The sequence below is a fragment of the Sycon ciliatum genome, chromosome 3 (assembly GCF_964019385.1).
Source record: "Sycon ciliatum chromosome 3, ocSycCili1.1, whole genome shotgun sequence".
NCBI classification, from domain to species: Eukaryota; Metazoa; Porifera; class Calcarea; order Leucosolenida; family Sycettidae; genus Sycon; species Sycon ciliatum.
The window spans coordinates 28672966-28691957 of NC_088645.1; the positions used below are offsets into that span (position 1 = coordinate 28672966).

At 50.4% G+C, this 18992-nt stretch overlaps 1 protein-coding gene and 2 non-coding genes across 3 annotated transcripts in view; all 3 read right to left on the minus strand.

Annotated features, from left to right (window-relative positions):
* Nucleotides 1-16157, minus strand: part of LOC135811940 (uncharacterized) — a 39240-nt gene extending 23083 nt beyond the window's left edge. Inside the window, exons 1-3 of the mRNA XM_065325211.1 lie at nt 16064-16157; nt 12767-12901; nt 12097-12195 (exon numbers count right to left, since the gene is read on the minus strand). Coding sequence (XP_065181283.1) covers nt 12097-12195; nt 12767-12819 — 152 coding nt within the window. The 5' untranslated portion in view covers nt 12820-12901; nt 16064-16157. The remainder of the gene's footprint in view (nt 1-12096; nt 12196-12766; nt 12902-16063) is intronic.
* On the minus strand, nt 6185-6257 carry Trnav-cac (transfer RNA valine (anticodon CAC)). Its single transcript has one exon. It is a non-coding gene; the product is annotated as a tRNA-Val (tRNA).
* Nucleotides 7647-7719, minus strand: Trnav-cac (transfer RNA valine (anticodon CAC)). Its single transcript has one exon. It is a non-coding gene; the product is annotated as a tRNA-Val (tRNA).
* Nucleotides 16158-18992: the final 2835 nt, after the last annotated feature.

An 18992-nucleotide genomic window follows, 5' to 3' on the forward strand; every position in this document is an offset into this window, starting at 1 on the left:
ACTTTTCTTCAAAACAATGATCTTCCAACACATATTACTGATCAGGATGGACAAGGTTTGAGAGACCAAACGTGATGGAAAACCCAAACTTCCACAAAATATTATTGAAAAGAAACACAACTCTTGTCAATGAAGGAAGCAAAACCATGTAATGATCAAGCTGAATTTGAGGGAGTGTGGAGTAGTCAAGACTCAGGCATGGGGGGAGGAAACAGTCAAGACTCCTATACATGCGGGGGGGGGGGCAAAAGTACACAGTCAAGACTCCTTAACATGGGGGGGGGGGGGAACGTTCACGGTCAAGACTCCTAGACGTGTGGGGGAGGGGGGGGGGAGCAAAAGAACGCAGTCAAGAAGTCCTAAACATGGGGGGGGGGGAGCAAAAGTACGCAGTCAAGAAGTCCTAAACATGGGGGGGGGGGAGCAAAAGTACGCAGTTAAGACTCCTAAACATGGGGGGGGGGGGTAAATGGTCATTTGTCGCTCGCACCATCCCGGCGACAGGTCCGCTGTTCGAGCCCATTGAGGACGCCGTACGTCTTCAGCTCATCCCCGCGCTTACCGGCCGGTGTCCGCCTGGTGACCAAACCAGGGCCGTACTGTCATTGCCCTGCAGACTTGGTGGATTGGGTCTCATCAACCCCACTCATCTTGAGGACCAATTCCGTCAGTCCAGCATCATCACCCAACCTCTTGTCGACAAGATCCTCAGACAGGAGTTCAACAACGGCGGAGTTCGAGTGGCTATGCAGCTCTTGAAGTCAGAAGTCCGAAAGGAGTCAACGCAACTGGCCAATGAGCAGATGGCTTCACTGCTTCAGCAACTGGACCCAGACATCCAGTATGCCGTGAACCTCGCGTCAGAGAAGGGTGCCTCAAGCTGGCTAACATCCAAGCCACTTGCAGTTTTCGGCTTCAAGTTGCACAAGGGGGCGTTTCGAGACTCCTTATGCCTCCGATATGGATGGACGCCGGATCATCTCCCGACAACGTGTGCATGTGGAAAGTCGTTCACGACCACCCATGCCCTGTCCTGCTCGCTGGGCGGCTACCCCTCTCTCCGCCACAACGAGATTCGGGACATCACGGCCCACCTTCTCCGGGAAGTTGCCCATGATGTAGCCGTCGAACCCCATCTCCAGCCTCTCTCGGGGGAACACTTCCCCTTGAGATCTACCATCACCGACGACAACGCGCGCCTTGATATCGCAGTCAGTGGATTGTATGGTGGACGGTTTGAGAGGACATTCCTTGATGTCCGGGTTTTCAACCCATTTGCCCCCTCAAACCAGAAGTCATCAATCCCGGCAGTGTACCGCAAGCACGAAAAGGAAAAGAGAAGAAGTTATGAGAGAAGAGTCGTTGAGGTTGAGCATGGATCATTCATCCCGGTCGTGCTCAGCACTACAGGTGGTCATGGCAAGGCAGCTGGCAATCTCTACGCTCGGATTGCATCCATGTTGGCCGATAAGAGGTCCGAGCCTTTCTCTATCGTCATGGCATACATCCGCACTCAACTGTCTTTTGCACTGGTCAATGCCGCAGTCACAGCCCTGAGAGGTCATCGGCACAAAGCGTCAAGAATCAACGGCTGCCCTTCGATCACGTTAGCAGTGGCAGAATGCAGCATGTAATGGTCAATCCTTGACTTAGTTTGGTAATCGTTTTAGTACCTCGAACCCCGTGCTGAGTTTGATACGGTTTCTGGTATCTTGGCCGTAGACTACTACGCATACTGCTTCTAGCGGTTTCTTTGGATTTTACTGATTGATTACTAGTATACTGTATTTATTTATTTGCACGTGCTACATAATGGGCTGGTTGTACATCATGTAAAAAATAAAATAAAATAAAGTATTTTACGACTCCCTGGAAAAAAAAAAAAAAAAAAAAACATGGGGGGGGAGCAAAAGTACGCAGTCAAGACTCCTAAACATGGGGGGGGGGGAGCAAAAGTACGCAGTCAAGACTCCTAAACATGGGGGGGGGGGCTTTGGACGACAATTTTGACGGATGCCGGATGGGAGTTTGAGCTCTCACTCGGACCTGGTTTCTGGCGCCCCGTTCGCAACTCACCCTGATGCAGAGTGGCCAGTGTTGCCGGTGCAACGGCAACGGCACCTGCGTCAGGTGTGACTGCACCAAGGCGGCACGGAAATGCTGGAGCTGCCTTCCATCAAAGAAGGATCGTTGTAAAAATTCCGCCATCCCTTCTCCTCCCCAGCCGGAGCAAGCTGTCAACGGCCATCGACAACCTACGGTGCAGGACAACGCTACGGGAACAGTTCTAACCGTACAATGCGATGATGCCAGCGTGGATGCCAGTGCAGCCAAAGCTCTCACCGCCACCCTGCTGGCAGAATGTCGAGATCCCGTACCCGTAGATCTACCGTGCAGCGGTGAGGTGGCGGCTGACCATGAGGCCAATCAATCCACTCGATTTACTGGCGATCAGACCGCTAGCGCCGCCTCAGACTCCCAACAGTTTGCTTGGAGAGCACTGGATCAGCTGCAACCAACCACCGTGGTTACGGAGGGCGGAGCGGACGAGCCTCCTGCCGGCGCTCAGTCGGACTCCCAGCAGTATGCGTGGAGGACACTGGACCAGCATCAAGCACGCACAAGTGCGTCCCAGGAAAGCCCTGTGCCCACCCCAGAAGAGGTCGACCTCGTAGCCAATCTGGATCAGAGCCAGCTGCAACAGACCCCGACACACTCAGATCAGGAGCTGGAGGAAGGCCCACGGGATCTCCCGAATTTTCCTACTGCCCCCACTACAGGATTCCTTCTGGGCGAGCGTACCAACTTGGATTCTGTGCAGGCTGTGCAAGACGTGTACGAAGAAGTGGTACACTGTAGACCGAATGCAATGCAGGTACCCCGAGGAGCCACTGGCAAGCTCTTTGTATCCCAACTCTCCAATTACATTGTGTGCTTTGGAACCAGTGGGCCATATGAAGGCATAGCTCTGAAAGTAGCCATGGTCTTCCAAATTCTGATGCTGCAGAAGCCGCCAGGTCCTGCAGAGAAATCCGCAGATATCCTGCAGCGCCGCCTAGCAGCATGGCACAGAGGGGACCTACACGACCTGCTGCACGAATGCCGAACGATTCAAGAGGAGCTCACAGCACCTAGCCGGCCCCACCGCGGGGGTAACAAGGAGAAGGATGATGCACGCCACTTTGCAAACCTGGTGACAAGTGGGAAGCTATCCAATGCCCTACGATCGCTAGCCCCCAACGGAAATGCTGGAGCCCTGGCGCTGGATGACAGCATCGGTGATAAGTCAGTGCAAGAGGTCCTGCAAGACAAACACCCTGACCCTGCGCCCCTAGCCACGGAGGCCCTGATACAAGGTGTTCCCCCTCCTCAGCCTCATCCGGTCAGGTTCTCTGGTCTCAATCGTGACTTGGTGAGAAAGGCGGTACTCAACACTCATGGCGCAGCCGGCCCGTCAGGTGTAGACGCTGAGGCATGGAGGTGGATGTGCACAATGTTCTCCGATGCGTCTGACTCGCTATGCGATGCGCTGGCAAGCTCTGCTCGACGTGTGGCGACCGAATTTGTCGACCCCCGATCGCTGGAAGCGTACCTGGCATCCCGACTCATCCCCCTCAACAAGAACCCGGGGGTTAGACCCATTGGGATTGGCGAGGTGATGCGGAGAGTGGTGGGCAAGGCCATCCTGTACGTAATTGGTCAGGATATTCAAGAGGCAGCTGGCACCCTTCAACTTTGTGCAGGCCAGGACTGCGGGATCGAGGCGGCGATACATGCCATGCAGCAGGCGTTCGACCAGGAGGATACCGAAGCGGTCTTAATGGCAGATGCCACGAATGCGTTTAACACGCTGAACAGGGAAGCGTGCCTGCGCAACATGCGTCACCTATGCCCATCCCTGGCGACAGTCGTGATTAACAGCTACCGACAACCCGCAAAGCTGTTTGTTGGGGGCAGCGTCATCATGTCGGCAGAGGGCACCACCCAAGGCGATCCCATCGCGATGCCGATGTATGCGCTGGGCATTCTACCCCTCATTCGTGCTCTCTCGGCTGAGGGAACGATCCAGATGTGGTTTGCAGACGACTCCTCCGCGGGCGGCAGAGTCCAACGACTACGCGCTTGGTGGGATATTCTGCGACAGAAAGGACCGGCATATGGGTACGCAGCAAATGCTGAGAAATCAGTCCTGGTTGTCAAGGCTGGTCACCTGACGGAAGCTGAGGACACCTTTGCAGGGACCGGTGTGCACATTACCACCGACGGCCACCGGTTTCTAGGTGCTGCACTCGGATCGACGGAGTTCGTCCAGAGCTATGTTTCCCAGAAGGCAAACGGGTGGAAAGACGAGATCGTGTCCTTGGCCAAGATTGCCGAACCCCAGCCACAGGCTGCCTATGCAGCATTCACGCAAGGCCTGAAGCATCGCTGGTCCTTCCTGTGCAGAGTCATGGAGTGTGCTGCTGAAAATCTTGGCCCTCTGGAAGACACCATCACCAATGTCCTTATTCCTGCCCTGTGCGGTAAGCCAGTAAACTCACGTGAGCGAAGGGTCCTTGCTTTCCCATGCCGTGAAGGAGGCCTCGGCTTAGTCGACCCCACCACCTTGGGCGACCAGTTCCGGGCATTGGCAGCGATAACCTCGGCGCTCGTCCGCAAGATTCTGGACCAGGACACCCAGATTGGCCATGTGCTGGACCTGGTACGGTCCACTAAGAGGGAGGTGGCAAGTCGTACCCGCACTTCAACGGCCCAAGCAGCCAAAGAGTTCATCCTGACGCAGAACACTGATATCCAGCTCTGTGTCGGTCTGGCGGCGGAGAAGGGTGCGTCGGCTTGGCTGACCTGTAGACCCCTGAAGGCCCATGGCTTTGCCCTCTCGAAGGGTGAGTTCCGGGATGGCCTTGCGCTCCGCTATGGCTGGCCGCCAGCCCACCTTCCATCGATCTGCCCGTGTGGTGCATCGTTCACCGTCGCCCACGCCTTGTCGTGCTCTCTGGGTGGGTTTCCCTCACTGAGGCACAACGAGGTACGAGATGTTACGGCTGGTCTCCTCAAACGGGTCGCCAACAACGTCACCACTGAACCACACCTGCAGCCGGTAACTGGGGAAGCATTCCGCTACCGCTCTGCCATAACGGACCCCCAAGCTAGGCTGGATATAGCAGCGAGTGGTGTCTGGGGTGGGCGTTTTGACCGCACTTTCTTCGACGTACAGGTTTTTAACCCTTTCGCGGCTTCAAATCGCTCCACCTCAGTACCCTCCTGCTACCAGCGCCACGAACGGGAGAAACGCCGCTGCTATGAGGAGCGTGTTCGAGAGATCGAACATGCAACTTTTTCACCTCTCGTTCTCTCCTCAACAGGCGGCATGGGCAAGTCGGCAACAGCCTGCTATAAGCGGATTGCCGGGCTCCTGTCCGACAAGACGAAGGAGCCGTACAACCGTGTAATGGCATGGATTCGCTGCCGACTTGGCTTTGCTCTGGTTCGCTCCAGCATGGTTTGTTTGCGTGGTGCTCGGCGACGCCCCATGCGCGTCAGCGATGTGGCGGATGCATCTGCTACCTTGGCCGTTGCCGAGGCCCGCTGCCCTGTGTAACTGACTGCAAGTGGTTCCTCAATCAGTTCCTATTCCTCATTGTTGCTTCTTTTTTCCCCTCTAGTTTTCTTTTACGGTATTATAATTTCACGGAGAAGGCGGAGAGCCCGAACGTGTGCAGTTTTATGTTTATTATTTGCCATGGCGACCCCCATAAGTCCAAATAACTGGCAGGGCAGGGTTGGGCCTTTTTCTTTCTTCTCGGATTTATTTTCATGACATGCTCACTGATTTTACTCAGAAAAAAAAAAAAAAAAACATGGGGGGGGAGCAAAAGTACGCAGTCAAGACTCCTAAACATGGGGGGGGGGAGCAAAAGTACGCAGTCAAGACTCCTAAACATGGGGGGGGGGGAGCAAAAGTACGCAGTCAAGACTCCTAAACAGGGGGCACACAAGGAGTACACAGTCAAGACTCCTAAACGCGGGGGGGGGGGGGGGGGGGGCAAAAGTACACACAGTCAATACTCCTAAACGTGGGGGGGGGGGGGCAGAAGGAGTAAGCAATAAAAAAAACTCCGAAACGTGAGGGGAGGGGGAAAACGAGAAGCTGTGTGTGCTTACATGAAAAAGGGTTAAAAAAAGTTTCCGCTCGGGTTCGAACCGAGGACCTTGTGCGTGTGAAGCACACGTGATAACCACTACACTACGGAAACACCCACATGCTATCAAGGTACCAGTTTTTCTCCAAATACATACAGGTTGATACTTGGGGAAGGTTGGCAGGCGAAGAATCACTGGCTACAGCGGGGCTTTCAGATGTGAAAGGAATTTGTACCTGATTCAAAGGTCAGTTGGTGAGCACCTTTGAAAGGTCCAGGCGCCCGCATAGCTGTGGTTGGCTATAAAAACCCTGCAATCACCACGCAAAGTGATCATTGGCTACCCCAGCCATGTATTGCTTGGAATAAAATAAATAAATAAATAAATGAGAGTCAGACTCTTGCATTGCTACACACCAGTACGTAAAGTACATGTACTGGCTACTAGTAGTACATGTAGTATGCAGCCACTACCCCCTCACCCCCGCGCCCCCCCCCCCTCCCCCCCACACCCCTTGCCACCATGTACTGCTTGTTCCCTCTCTCTCCGGTACAGTAGCAGGCATGTGTCTCAAAGAGGCAATACTGATGACAAACACATGTATCCCAAAAAAACAACAATTTTGTTAACATCTCTGTTTTCAGACCCACTCTTGTGTTCACAGTTATCAACAAGAGCTGTTGAACACATTAGACCCCCCCCCCACACACACACATACCTATAAAAAAAACCTAAAGTGAAGTACTGGTATGGTGCGCTGGGAAGTCAGCAAACACAAGGAGACAGGCATTCCTTGGATGCTGTTCGAGCCAATCTAAGAAAAAAAAAGAATCGCAATGGGGCTTCAGCTCAAGTGGGGTTTGAACCTCCAACTGCGCTTTGCATGTGGGCTTGAAGATTGCCAGAAATGAAGAAAAAAGAAAGAAAAAAAGCATCCCACAGGTCTCGAACCTGCAAAGTTATGCACTAAAAGCTCACGTGAATACCATTACCCTATACAGCAGGTGATAAAAAATGTGGCGGAATTTGATGTAATCTACTATAGGCATACTTGTGGGATATCGGTTTCTTGAGGGGCTTTCACAGCAAAGGAAACAGGATGCTTTGCCAGCGGGAAAGAACCAACCCAGCACAGGTGCCCTAACTGGGAAAACGGAAAGAAATGCTGGCAACATCACAGTGCCCTACCAGGAGGTCTCTCACATACACACTGACTGTGTCAATCAACTCACAATGCAGAGCAGATGCTCAAGCTTCAAGTCCTAGCTTCTTTCCAACTTTTCTTCAAAACAATGATCTTCCAACAAATATTACGGATCAGGATGGATAAGGTTTGAGAGACCAAACATGATGGAAAACCCAAACTTCCACAAAAGATGATGGAAAATTCAAAAGAAACACAACTCTTGTCAATGAAGGAAGTAAAACCATGTAATGGTCTAGCTGAATTTGAGTGGGGAGTGTGAAGTAGTTTATGATTGCTGAAAAGAAAAAGAAAAAAATGTTTCCGCTCGGGTTCGAACCGAGGACCTTGTGCGTGTGAAGCACACGTGATAACCACTACACTACGGAAACCCACACACAACTAGACCCAGAACGTAGCCCTGATGCCAATAGCAACTTTGCCTGGTGACGGGCTTGGACAAAGCAACCCCTCCTCCCTGACAAGCTCTGGACACAAGCAAACACGTGGAATCTACGGAACAAATTTGTTTCCCGAGAGTAACATGTACACTTAGACTAGTATGTCAAACCTACTCAAGTCGTTATATTCTGAAGTGCAACGGCTCACGCAGCTCTGCTTTCCACAAGCCGAAACACTTACACAGGGTTCACACCGTTACAATGTGCAAAAAGAAAGAAAAAAGTTTAAAAAACACCGCGGTTCCCTTAGAGACAAGGCCACTGAGGTATTTGCTCTAGATCTAGTATATTAATTAGTTTACTAAAGTGTCTGAGAGACCGACAGCATTGGGTGACCAGGCGTTATACCAAGACCGCCTCCCATGCGTGCCTCACCACCAACTAAACTGGTCAGAGAGACAACTATCACCTAATTGAATCCCGCAGTCCTTGTATTGATACAGATAGGGCCGAAGAGAGATGGAGATAGAGAGTGAGAGGCTGCTGAAGGCCTGTTACACATGGGCGGTATCACAGTTCGACTCTACGGTAAGCTGCCTTAGGGGGTGGCTTTCACGGCTTGAAGTCGAGAGCTAGAGGAGGGAACATTGCCGGTGCTAATCAAACTAGCCACCTACATTGGCCAGTGGATAATTATCGAAATATGCCTAGTTCATTTTCGGCAGGCTGAAGAACTTGACGGTCAACCCATCAAGATACTCGGTGAGATCTGTAAAGTAGTGTTGATATCATGTACGCTCTCTCTCTTTTGCAGATAAGGACAAACCAATATACGCTGTCAGCATTGCTTTTCGAGGTGATCAATTTCCCTCAAGGCGGCAACAGACGTAATAATTCTGTTGTCATAATATGCCAACGAATGAGTACTGCGAATTCCGACTGTTTAGCCCCTAATAAAAGCACGTTTAGTTACCGCCAACGGACGACAGAGCGGTATTTCAGGGCCTAGAAATTAACTACCAGGTCATATCTATTAGAACAGACAGGGGAAAGTAGAGTGATATCGGACCCTAGGCCACTCCAGATACAATAATATTGGCAAGTTTATGCATAATACTCCCGCCATTCGATCTTGAGGGGCAAGTCCACTAAAACGGTACACACTGTGATACCAATCCTGCATCAAAGGTCATAAACTGTGTACGTTCATACCCACAAATGTACTACAACTGGCTGTACCTGCCAAATAGGTGACAAGTTGCCCCTCAGGAAGGTGGCGGCCATGTTTTATGCATAAACCCCATTCCAGTGAACAACAAAGAGCAAATTCATTCGAGCGCGACACCCTTACAACGAAACTACGAATCACCTCCCCCCCCCCCCCCCACTATACACAAACACTTGCGAGACGCCATCTTTACAGACACACATCGTGACGATGTCGCGCGTTTCTTCACAAGACAGGCGGGCGGCAAAGTTTGGCGTCAAGCTATAGGCTGACAGCTCTATGGTCACATGGCATGCCACTGACAGAACGGGACTTGACCAAATACGGTCCCAAAGAGCGGTGTTTGAACTTTGAACACACATGGCACACACACACACACAAACCTCATGTCGTCAACATGCCGAGTTAGCTGTCTTGCAGCAGGTGTATTTTTGGTAACAGATTCCAGCACGCACACTGCATGGCTGCCAACGCTTTTATACGCGTGTACACTTCAGAGAGGAAAGGAGAGCACGCGTGTGCGCCTGTCCACCATGTTGCTAGCGTCCAGAGGCGTCCATGCAGCCAGCAGGGATGTGTCAGAGTTGTGTCTACGCAGGCACAGCTCTCTCTCTCTCTCTCTCTCTCTCTCTCTCTCTCTCTCTCTCTCTCTCTCTCTCTCTCTCTCTCTCTCTCTCTCTCTCTCTCTCTCTCTCTCTCTCTCTCTCTCTCTCTCTCTCTCTCTCTCTCTCTCTCTCTCTCTCTCTCTCTCTCTCTCTCTCTCTCTCTCTCTCTCTCTCTCTCTCTCTCTCTCTAGCTCTCTCTGTCTGTGCTGTGCGTGATGACAGGCTGCAGTGACATGCAGCGTGACCACACGCTGTAGTCCAGGCCTGGCATTGTGTCACATTGCCGTGTGTGTGTGTGTGTGTGTGTGTGTGTGTGTGTGTGTGTGTGTGTGTGTGTGTGTGTGTGTGCACCAGTGCACACGCCATATGCCTAACAGGGATTAGCATGATGAATGGCCTGCAAACTACACTCCCAGCCGCCCTGTGTCCTGTGTCTGCAGAATCCACCCGCAGACAGTGCACGTACATTTACATTTGAAGGGCTCCAATTCAAAACACTATAAAGACCAAACCGGAGCTTTTGCGTTTTTTGTCACGAAAGAATTCGTTTTCACCCACGGACGTCCAGGCTTATCTCCCCACCTACATTACACACACTGTCGTGTCTGGACTACAAGTATCAACTCTAGATGGCCACGAAAGTTTTTAAATATACACGATAATTTGTAAACCTTTGGTCCTCTTTTTTAAAATTGTTGTTATCCTTGGCTCTCCATCTGAGTTTAATCTGCATACATGATATAATTATAGTTTGAATTGGATGAGGTCAGGCCTGGCATATCTGCAGTTTCGCCTCCTGGTATATTAGTAAGCAGACAGGCTGGACCGGTTTTCATACAAAATATGATAAACTCCGAAGGTCAGAACTGATAGCATCAGCACTGCCAAACCAACACACAGCTATCATCTCACCCTACACCTTCGCCCATCCATTGAAACACAAAACCGTCTCAGAGTCGGAAGTCCAAAACACACTCATCGCCAAGAGCAAGTTCCTGCTTCACAATGACTGTTTCCTGGCTGATACGGTCTGTGCCCGTTGTCTGTGCCCGTTGCGTCGCCGCCGTTGTCGTGGCCCTAGTCGTTACTGTCACCAACACTGCGTCTGTTGTTGTGGTACACCACCATTGCCATTGTCACTGCCGCCATCATTGCCGTTTTCTTTGCTGCTGCTGCCAGCACCAGTACTGTTGTCACTGCCACCACCACCATCACCACCCCCACCACCACCTTTCCTCCTACCAGCACCACTGCAGTCACCGTTGCCACCACAACCGTCACTACCTCTTCCACCACCACAACCGTCACCACCATCACCACCACCACCACCACCACCACTATCACCGTTAGCGTTGCAACCGCTGCCATTACCTCCACTGCTATTCTAGCAACTCCGCAACCACCGCTGCTGTGTCTGCTGCCCGAGTTCTTGCAACTGTTACGGTTGCACCGTGTTGTTTTCATTTCCATAGTTCCTGCCACACATGCTGCTGTGTGTACGGCATCAGTGCGGGGGCACTGCAATGTTAGCTTGTTGTTACTACACGCTATTGCGGATTTGTTTCTAATGCTCTAGTTACCAAGGTCACCATGACATCCGACAGAGCTCGTACACTAGCGCCGACACCGCATTCGCTGGTGACAACTGGCATAGTGACAGGAGTGTCCATGGCTTGGCTGTGACATGGCGTGGGTGACATTGAGATGGCAGGCAATGGTCTCTGGCACACAAGACTCACACGCACGCACGTAAGCATACACAGAACGAGCCACAATCGCACACTCACGCCCATATACACCAGGATGAGAATGACCCTAGTATTAAAAGCGCAGGTCTACATTTTTCCCTGGTCTACATGGAGAGGTTGCACGTGGTAGCTCACGAACGGCTTACTGGGGATTTCCCCCTTTCAGAATGGCTAGGCACAGTATATGTTATGGAACGCCAAATAGAAAATGCTGTCATCACGGCCGAGTTGGGAAGCCATGAGAAGCAGACTAGCGCCACAACGCCCAACTATTCACTTCCCTTATGGTCATCCTACAGTCAACTGGGAACTTGTGGCCAGGCACAAGGGGTACATGGATGCAGCTAATGGGGTTTCTCGACACTTGTGCCAGTGGTTGTGAGACTTATCCACTCACCCCCACCGTTAGGCGCTGCATCTGTCGCTAGGGTTTACCGGGTGTTAGCGGCCGTCGTGAGTTCCCTTTGGGAACGGACACGATCATTTACTTTTGCTATGGTCATGAAGCCCACTCAGACACAGAAAATCTGCATACATAACCAATCTTTTGGGGAATTGCATGTGTGTGTGTGTGTGTGTGTGTGTGTGTGTGTGTGTGTATGTGTGTGTGTGTGTGTGTGTGTGTGTGTGTGTGTGCGCGCGTGTGTGTGTCTGGTCCAGGACCAGGACCAGGTGTGTGTGTGTGTGTGTGTGTGTGTGTGTGTGTGTGTGTGTGTGTGTGTGCGCGCATGTGTGTGTGCGTGCTCACGCAAGATAACCCCAAAGAAAGCAAACAGTTAGTTCTTACCCTGATGACATGGATCCTTGCGGCACCCACATGCTTGGTGTGTCAGCCTTGTGATACTCGATGGAGGTCTTCACAGTGCCCTCGTGTGTTTCGTAGCGGCTAGGGTGCACAGGGACACAAGCATAAGAGAGTGGTATATTCATACAGGGGCGTCGGAAGGTAATTTAGTGTGGTACGGTCAGCCATCTGTAGTACAATTTACTTGTGGGGAAGGGGTGGCTGAGACGAAACGTTTGGAACATTTAGAGCCCAAATCATTGCATTATTTTTTATTGATTCACAGGGTATTCGGGGCAAATAGTGGTACGATCAATACCGCAGTGACCGTATCGTGTGCGACGCCCCTGTCATAAGGGTGAGGATGTCGGAGAGTGTTGCATGGTAAGAGATTCAGAGATACGGCAAGAAAGCCGAAGAGGAAGAAAAATAGAGAGAGATAGAGAGAAAGGTGGACAACACCACCACCACCACCACCCTCACAACCACCACCAACAAGAACAACAAGAACAAGAACAGGAAGAACAGCAGCAACAACAGCAACAGCAGCAGCAGCAACAGCAAGAACAAGAACAAGAACAACAACAACAACAGCATATCATAAGAATAAGGATTTGAAAGATTTGAAACCAAGAACAACAATAATTATTATAGCAATCCAAGTCACACTTACACAGAATAATCTGCAGATTCAATGCTGTCTTTACGCACTCCCTGGTCATACATCAGCACAACACCACTGGCTTCAGATGTCCGCCGCTCTCGATCCTTTGCCAATTCAGCAACGGGACGTTGACGCCTGCAGATCCTGCACATGCCCGTGCACAGCAATGACAATGGCACACACACACACACACACACACACACACACACACACACACACACACACACACACACACACACACACACACACACACGCACGCGCACACACACACATGCACGCACGCACGCACGCACACACACACGCACACACGCACACAAACACACACACACACACACACACACACACACACACACAGACGAAGAGTCAGCATTAAAACCAGCGTGCAGTCATACCTGCATTATTAACCCTTTGTGCGCTCAACGAGCGATTTCGCTCGTTTCAAATGCGCGTCACATTTTTGATCGTCGCGCTTGACTGGTTTACCGCATCGCGCCGAGACTTCACCACCGCGTACCTGAGAAAATTTCCGTGACGTAGGTACTAAACATGATGTAGGTCGCCACTAAATTTTTTTTGATAGCACGCTTTGAAAGAGCCTTTGCAATTATGTCAAAATTAGAATTTGGACTTATCCAGCGATGGATGCAGACGAGGCGCTTCGCCTAATACAAGACGCGGACCAAGCAGATCTCCCAGTAGAGGATATCGCTTGCTCTTCAGGCGACGAGGTAGGCGACTCGGACAACGATTTTATTTCGTCTGACGAGGAAGATCGCCTGAATGACGATCTCTTTTCCGACTTGGAGCAAATAGGATCCGATTCGGCTGACGATATCGCTATTCCTGTTCCCGTCGCTGCTCGTGGACGTGGCGCTGGACGAGGCAGAGGCCAAGCAGTAGGTGTCCCCGCGCGTGGAAGAGGGCGAGGACGTCGAGCTGCGACAGGGCGAGGACATTGAGTTGCGACAGGGCGAGGACGTGGAGCTGCAAGAGGGCGAGGACGCGGAGCTGCAAGAGGGCAAGGACGAGGACGTGGTATACAGTACGAAAATTGTAGTGGCTATGATGATGTTGACCAGCTGCAAACCAATACACCTGAGTTCAACATAACTGGCACTGGTTTGAACCTACCTGATAATTTCGCTCCAACATGTGAACTTGATTTCTTCAAACTATATTTCCCGGACGAAGTTGTGGATTCAATTGTCAAGTTTACAAATTTGTATGCGCACGAGCATATCGCTGAAAAAAAGACGTACCAGACGGATGGTGTGTGGAAGGAGACCAACCGTAATGAGTTTTACGGCCTCCTTGCATTTCTCTTCTTCCAGGGATTTCATCCTCTGCCTGCGACGAGGGACTACTGGCGCGTTACGTCGTTGTACAACGGAAACTATGCACGCTGCATGATTCGAACCTACCGGAGGTACTTAGCGCTGATGTGCTTCATCAAGATTGTGGACTTCAGGGCAGATGATATAAATGATCGACTTCGTAAGGTGCGATACCTTCACGACCATCTGCAGGCGGCCTGCAAGCGTTTGTTCATCCCTGGCAAGTGCGTTAGTGTTGACGAGCGCATGGTCAAGTGCAAGGGACGCGCTCCTTTTACGCAGTATATGCCCAAAAAGCCCGTCAAATGGGGCTTCAAGGTCTTCGCTGCCTGCGACGCCCAAAGCTCCATTGTTGTAAACTTTGAAGTTTACACAGGCCAGCAACCTGGAGGTGAAAATGGCCTGACTCATGCTGTGGTGATGCGGCTGGTCAGTGACGTGCGCGCCGGAAGTGTGATCTACACGGACAATTTTTACACTTCCGAAACCCTGGCCACATCTCTTCGTACCAAGCAAATATCGTTGGTTGGCACCGTCCGCGCGAACCGCACTGGATTTCCAGCCGTATTGCGGACCGACATGAAACAGTTCGAGAAACATGCAGAGCGAGGTGCAACACGCTATGTTCGCAACGGAGATCACCTGTACCAGCAATGGAAGGACAAGCGGTGTGTGTCAATGTACAGCAACATACATCAGGGCCATGAGCATGACACAGTAACAAGAAATGTCAAGATTGATGGTGCACACCAGCAAATGGAAGTGCAGAGGCCAATGTGCATCAGAGACTACAACAGCAGCATGGGTGGAGTCGACACGTTCGATCAGCTGATCGAAACGCACCGTGTGCTTCGCAAAACGAAGAAATACTGGAAGAGTCTCTTCTTGGATATGGTCGACGTGTGCGCTGTCAATGCATACCGCCTCTTTCACTTGTGGCAGAGCCAGCATCCAGGGGTGATAAGTCGACGATGCAACTTGCAGCACTCGGATTTCCGCTGTAACCTCATCCGGCAGCTGTCATCGATTGATAAACATGCACCGCCACCGAAGCGCTCGTATCGCCCAGTGCCTGTTCCGCAGGATGTCCAGGTTCCTGTTGCTCAGCTTCACATACCTGGAGTGAGGAAAAGGAAGAACTGCAGAAACTGCACAGAAGTGGGTAACAAGCAGCACCAGTGTGTAACCTACTGCACTACGTGCGATGTTCACCTCCACATCACGAGCGACCACGACTGCTACGCCGCTTACCATGCACGCCACTTCCCGTGAAGGATATCTTATCTCAGTGCTGTGAGTTTCTATCTTGTCTACTGTATATTTGTACATAAAAGTATGGTTTCATTTCCTTCCGATGGTGCGCTCTGTAAATAATGCGGCTATACACTTGATTATGACAATATGTGCCTAATATGGCAACATTGGTAACCATGGCAACATTCTAACATAGTTTTTTGGATTCAGCCGAACGATTCCATTCAGAAAAACACAACTTCTAATTACATATTCTCAAAAACTGTGGAGTTACAGGGGATTATTGTCGGAATGGAAAATTTGGTCATTTTCTCCGAAACCAGTGGACTCACAAAGGGTTAAGTATGTAACTGTGTTGTTTTGAAAGGGGTACACGATATGGTACCAATCTATTTCATAGCAATACACTATAAAATTGCCTTTAAATGAATGAGCTTCAAAGGGGTCCAAAATCACCAGAACCCCTTAGGATAAATTCCATTTTAATCTTTAAAAGAATTTCGTGCCAAGAATACTACATGTAGTAGTTGAGCAATGACGGCAAGACCTGAACAGAGCAATGACGGCAAGACGTGAACAGAGCAATGACGGCAAGACCTGAACAGAGTTTTGCTAGTAGGATAACGATGCAACCGAGGCACAACGCGCAAAAAACCGGCATAAAATGATAGCGTACGTCATTGAGTGGCTATGAATGAATGACAGAGGGAGTCGTTACCTGTTTATATGCAGTGATGGCGTTGTGGACACATGCACGCGACGGTGACTGCACTGGATGGCGGTGGTAGATGACACTGGCAGATGGCGTTGGCTTGTGACACAAGGAAGCCTAGTGTTCGCTGCGGTTCACTGAAGGCAATCGTGGTGGTGGCTACACAGGCATATATTTTCATATTCTCTTTATCTATCATTTTTGGAGAGACTCCCAAGAGAGGTCTTCATTTACCTCTGGAGAATCCAGACAATACAAAACAATTCACATGTGTGCCAATGTGCAGCAGACAGCTAGTTTGGGACAGCGGTCTAGTGGTGGTAGTGCTGATGTCAGGCTGCATCAACCACTGAGCACGCCCAGTGACTGGTCAGACCATGGGAGTCAATGGCAATGTGTATGTGCACAACAGCAGCAGCAGCACCACCACCAGTAGCAGGAGAAGCAGCAGGAGCAGAAGACACAGACCTACACAAATACACACAGGGTTGTGCCTAAGGCCGTGGCTATGGCATTCATGCATGACTATGACTGAGTGATTGACTGACTGACTGACTATAGTCCATTTCAAAAAGATTAGCAATCAGGTTTTGCTCTTAAAAAGTATGAAGATAAGAGAAATTTGAACAACACAGTACACAGAATGGCTTGTTAGGACATGGCAAATTGTTCTGTGAAGGTTTCGGAACAATTGGACCAGCCGTTAAGGAGTTAGAAATTCGGCCAGGTTTCCGGCCTTTTCCCATGGTTTACAATTTGCCCTGGATGTCAGTATCGATTTTTTTATCAAAACCCACGATTTATCCTTTCCTTTTTGGCCTTGTGGTTATGAATGCTGTCTGCTGACCATGAAGTTGTGAGTTCAAATCCAATCTATCTTGAAGTCAAACTTTTTTTCATTGTTTTGGTGATCACGGTGGTACAAAAAGTACAAGCCAAAGAAGGTGGCTGCATGCGCCAAACGACTTGTTGTTGTTGGAGCTCGCGTTTCCTGCCGAACTTACTGAGTGACACTTGACTGGTTCACGCCATGTGAACACAACCACAACACTGAAATGGTGTGCGTGAACACGGAAGTCATTGCGCTGTAACTACGTGTTGTTGAATACAACGGCACATCGATCGATCGATTTCTCTTCGAGAATTATTTTAGTATTTCAAGATCGCCAATTTATTTGAATTTAGGAGTCAACGCCGTCTTCTATCAGCTTTCACAGGCGTCTGCTTTTCTCAAAATGTCGTCGAAGTCACACGGATAGCTTTGCCAAGTCATGGCCTTGGGAATGAGTCAGTGTCGATGTCGTTTTCGTCACATCGTGAGAGTAAATTGCATCGCAGCTCAAAGAAATTGGGCACGAAACCCATCCCGCTCGTCAACATTCACCACACTTTCGACATGTCCACTCCATATCGATACGAGGAAGAACTCGTTTGTTGTAAACCAGACGTACATGTACCGACGTGAGTGAGTTGTCTATTTTTTATGCTTTCGCGCGGATTATTTCTTCGAGTTCACAGTGAGTTTTTCCAGTCAGCTCGCCAGCGCCCATACGGTAAGACGGCAAACTCCCCGGGCGATCGCCAGGATTGCTAATCTTTTTGAAACTGACTGTAGGGTAACAGATGGTAACAGGTGCTGACAAGAAGGTTAGTAAATGAACCCTGCTGCACTGGCTTGCGGTGGGACCCAAGATAAGGGAGAACCCCTCCTCCATGCATGACAGGATGGCAGCATGCAAGTATGACCTAGTAAACATGCGTATGGTGAAGTCCCCCGACCCAATATTCAGTGTGTGCATGGGAAGGAGGGTGGGTAAGCCCAATAGTGATCTTCCCGGGTGGTCTATTTCCCGGTACACCCCAGGTAAGCACTATAAAGGCATGCAGGTCAGCCACAAATAGGGAATATGGGGCAACACTGTCCCCGACAGCCAGCTAACTTGACTGAGGTCCACAGGGCTCAGCTAATCACATAGTTGCATCAATGTGAAGGCAACCATGACATGCACCACTGCCATTGTGACCCCTAAGGAAGGGATTCCACCATTCTTATTTTCTTCTTCTTTTATTTCTGTGTGTATGTGTGTGTTTGGGAAGGGGGGGGGGGGCATGCCAAGATGCACTAGTGTCAAACTGCATTGGTATGGCTGCACAAGAATATGCTTGTTCCCTGGACAGAGTCCTGTGCATCCTGGAAACATCACAGCTTGCTGCAGCCATACACCGTCCGGTGTGGGTCAACAGCAGGAGAACCCCGGTCCCGTCCAACGGCATCAGGGTCAAAATTCAGAGCACAACATGCAGTTGAACAATGACTTGGGATGGCAGGAAGACAAAGAGACAATGATTTGGGATGGATGGTGAGCGCAGTGACATACTCGACGAGACATGGCATGACACGCATATACGCAGTGAAAAGAGGCGAGCTCCAACAGTAGAATATCCCAACCGGAATTGATAACTGACAGCGAAATATTTTTTCGAGATGGCATTTTAGTGCGCATAGATCATGGTGTCACAGAAAGAAAGCGCGAGAGAGAGAGAGAGAGAGAGAGAGAGAGAGAGAGAGAGAGAGAGAGAGAGAGAGAGAGAGAGAGAGCTCACGAGAGAGAGAGAGAGAGAGAGAGAGAGAGAGAGAGAGAGAGAGAGAGAGAGAGAGAGAGAGAGAGAGAGAGAGAGAGAGAGAGAGAGAGAGAGAGCTCACGAGAGAGAGAGAGAGAGAGAGAGAGAGAGAGAGAGAGAGAGAGAGAGAGAGAGAGAGAGAGAGAGAGAGAGAGAGAGAGAGAGAGAGAGAGAGAGAGAGAGAGAGAGAGAGAGAGGGAGAGAGAGAGAGAGAGAGAGAAAGAGAGAGAGGGAGAGAGAGAGGGGGGGGGGAGAGAGAGAACACAACACGGCGACACAAACTCAACACCTGTTCGATAAAAAAAAGCAAAGT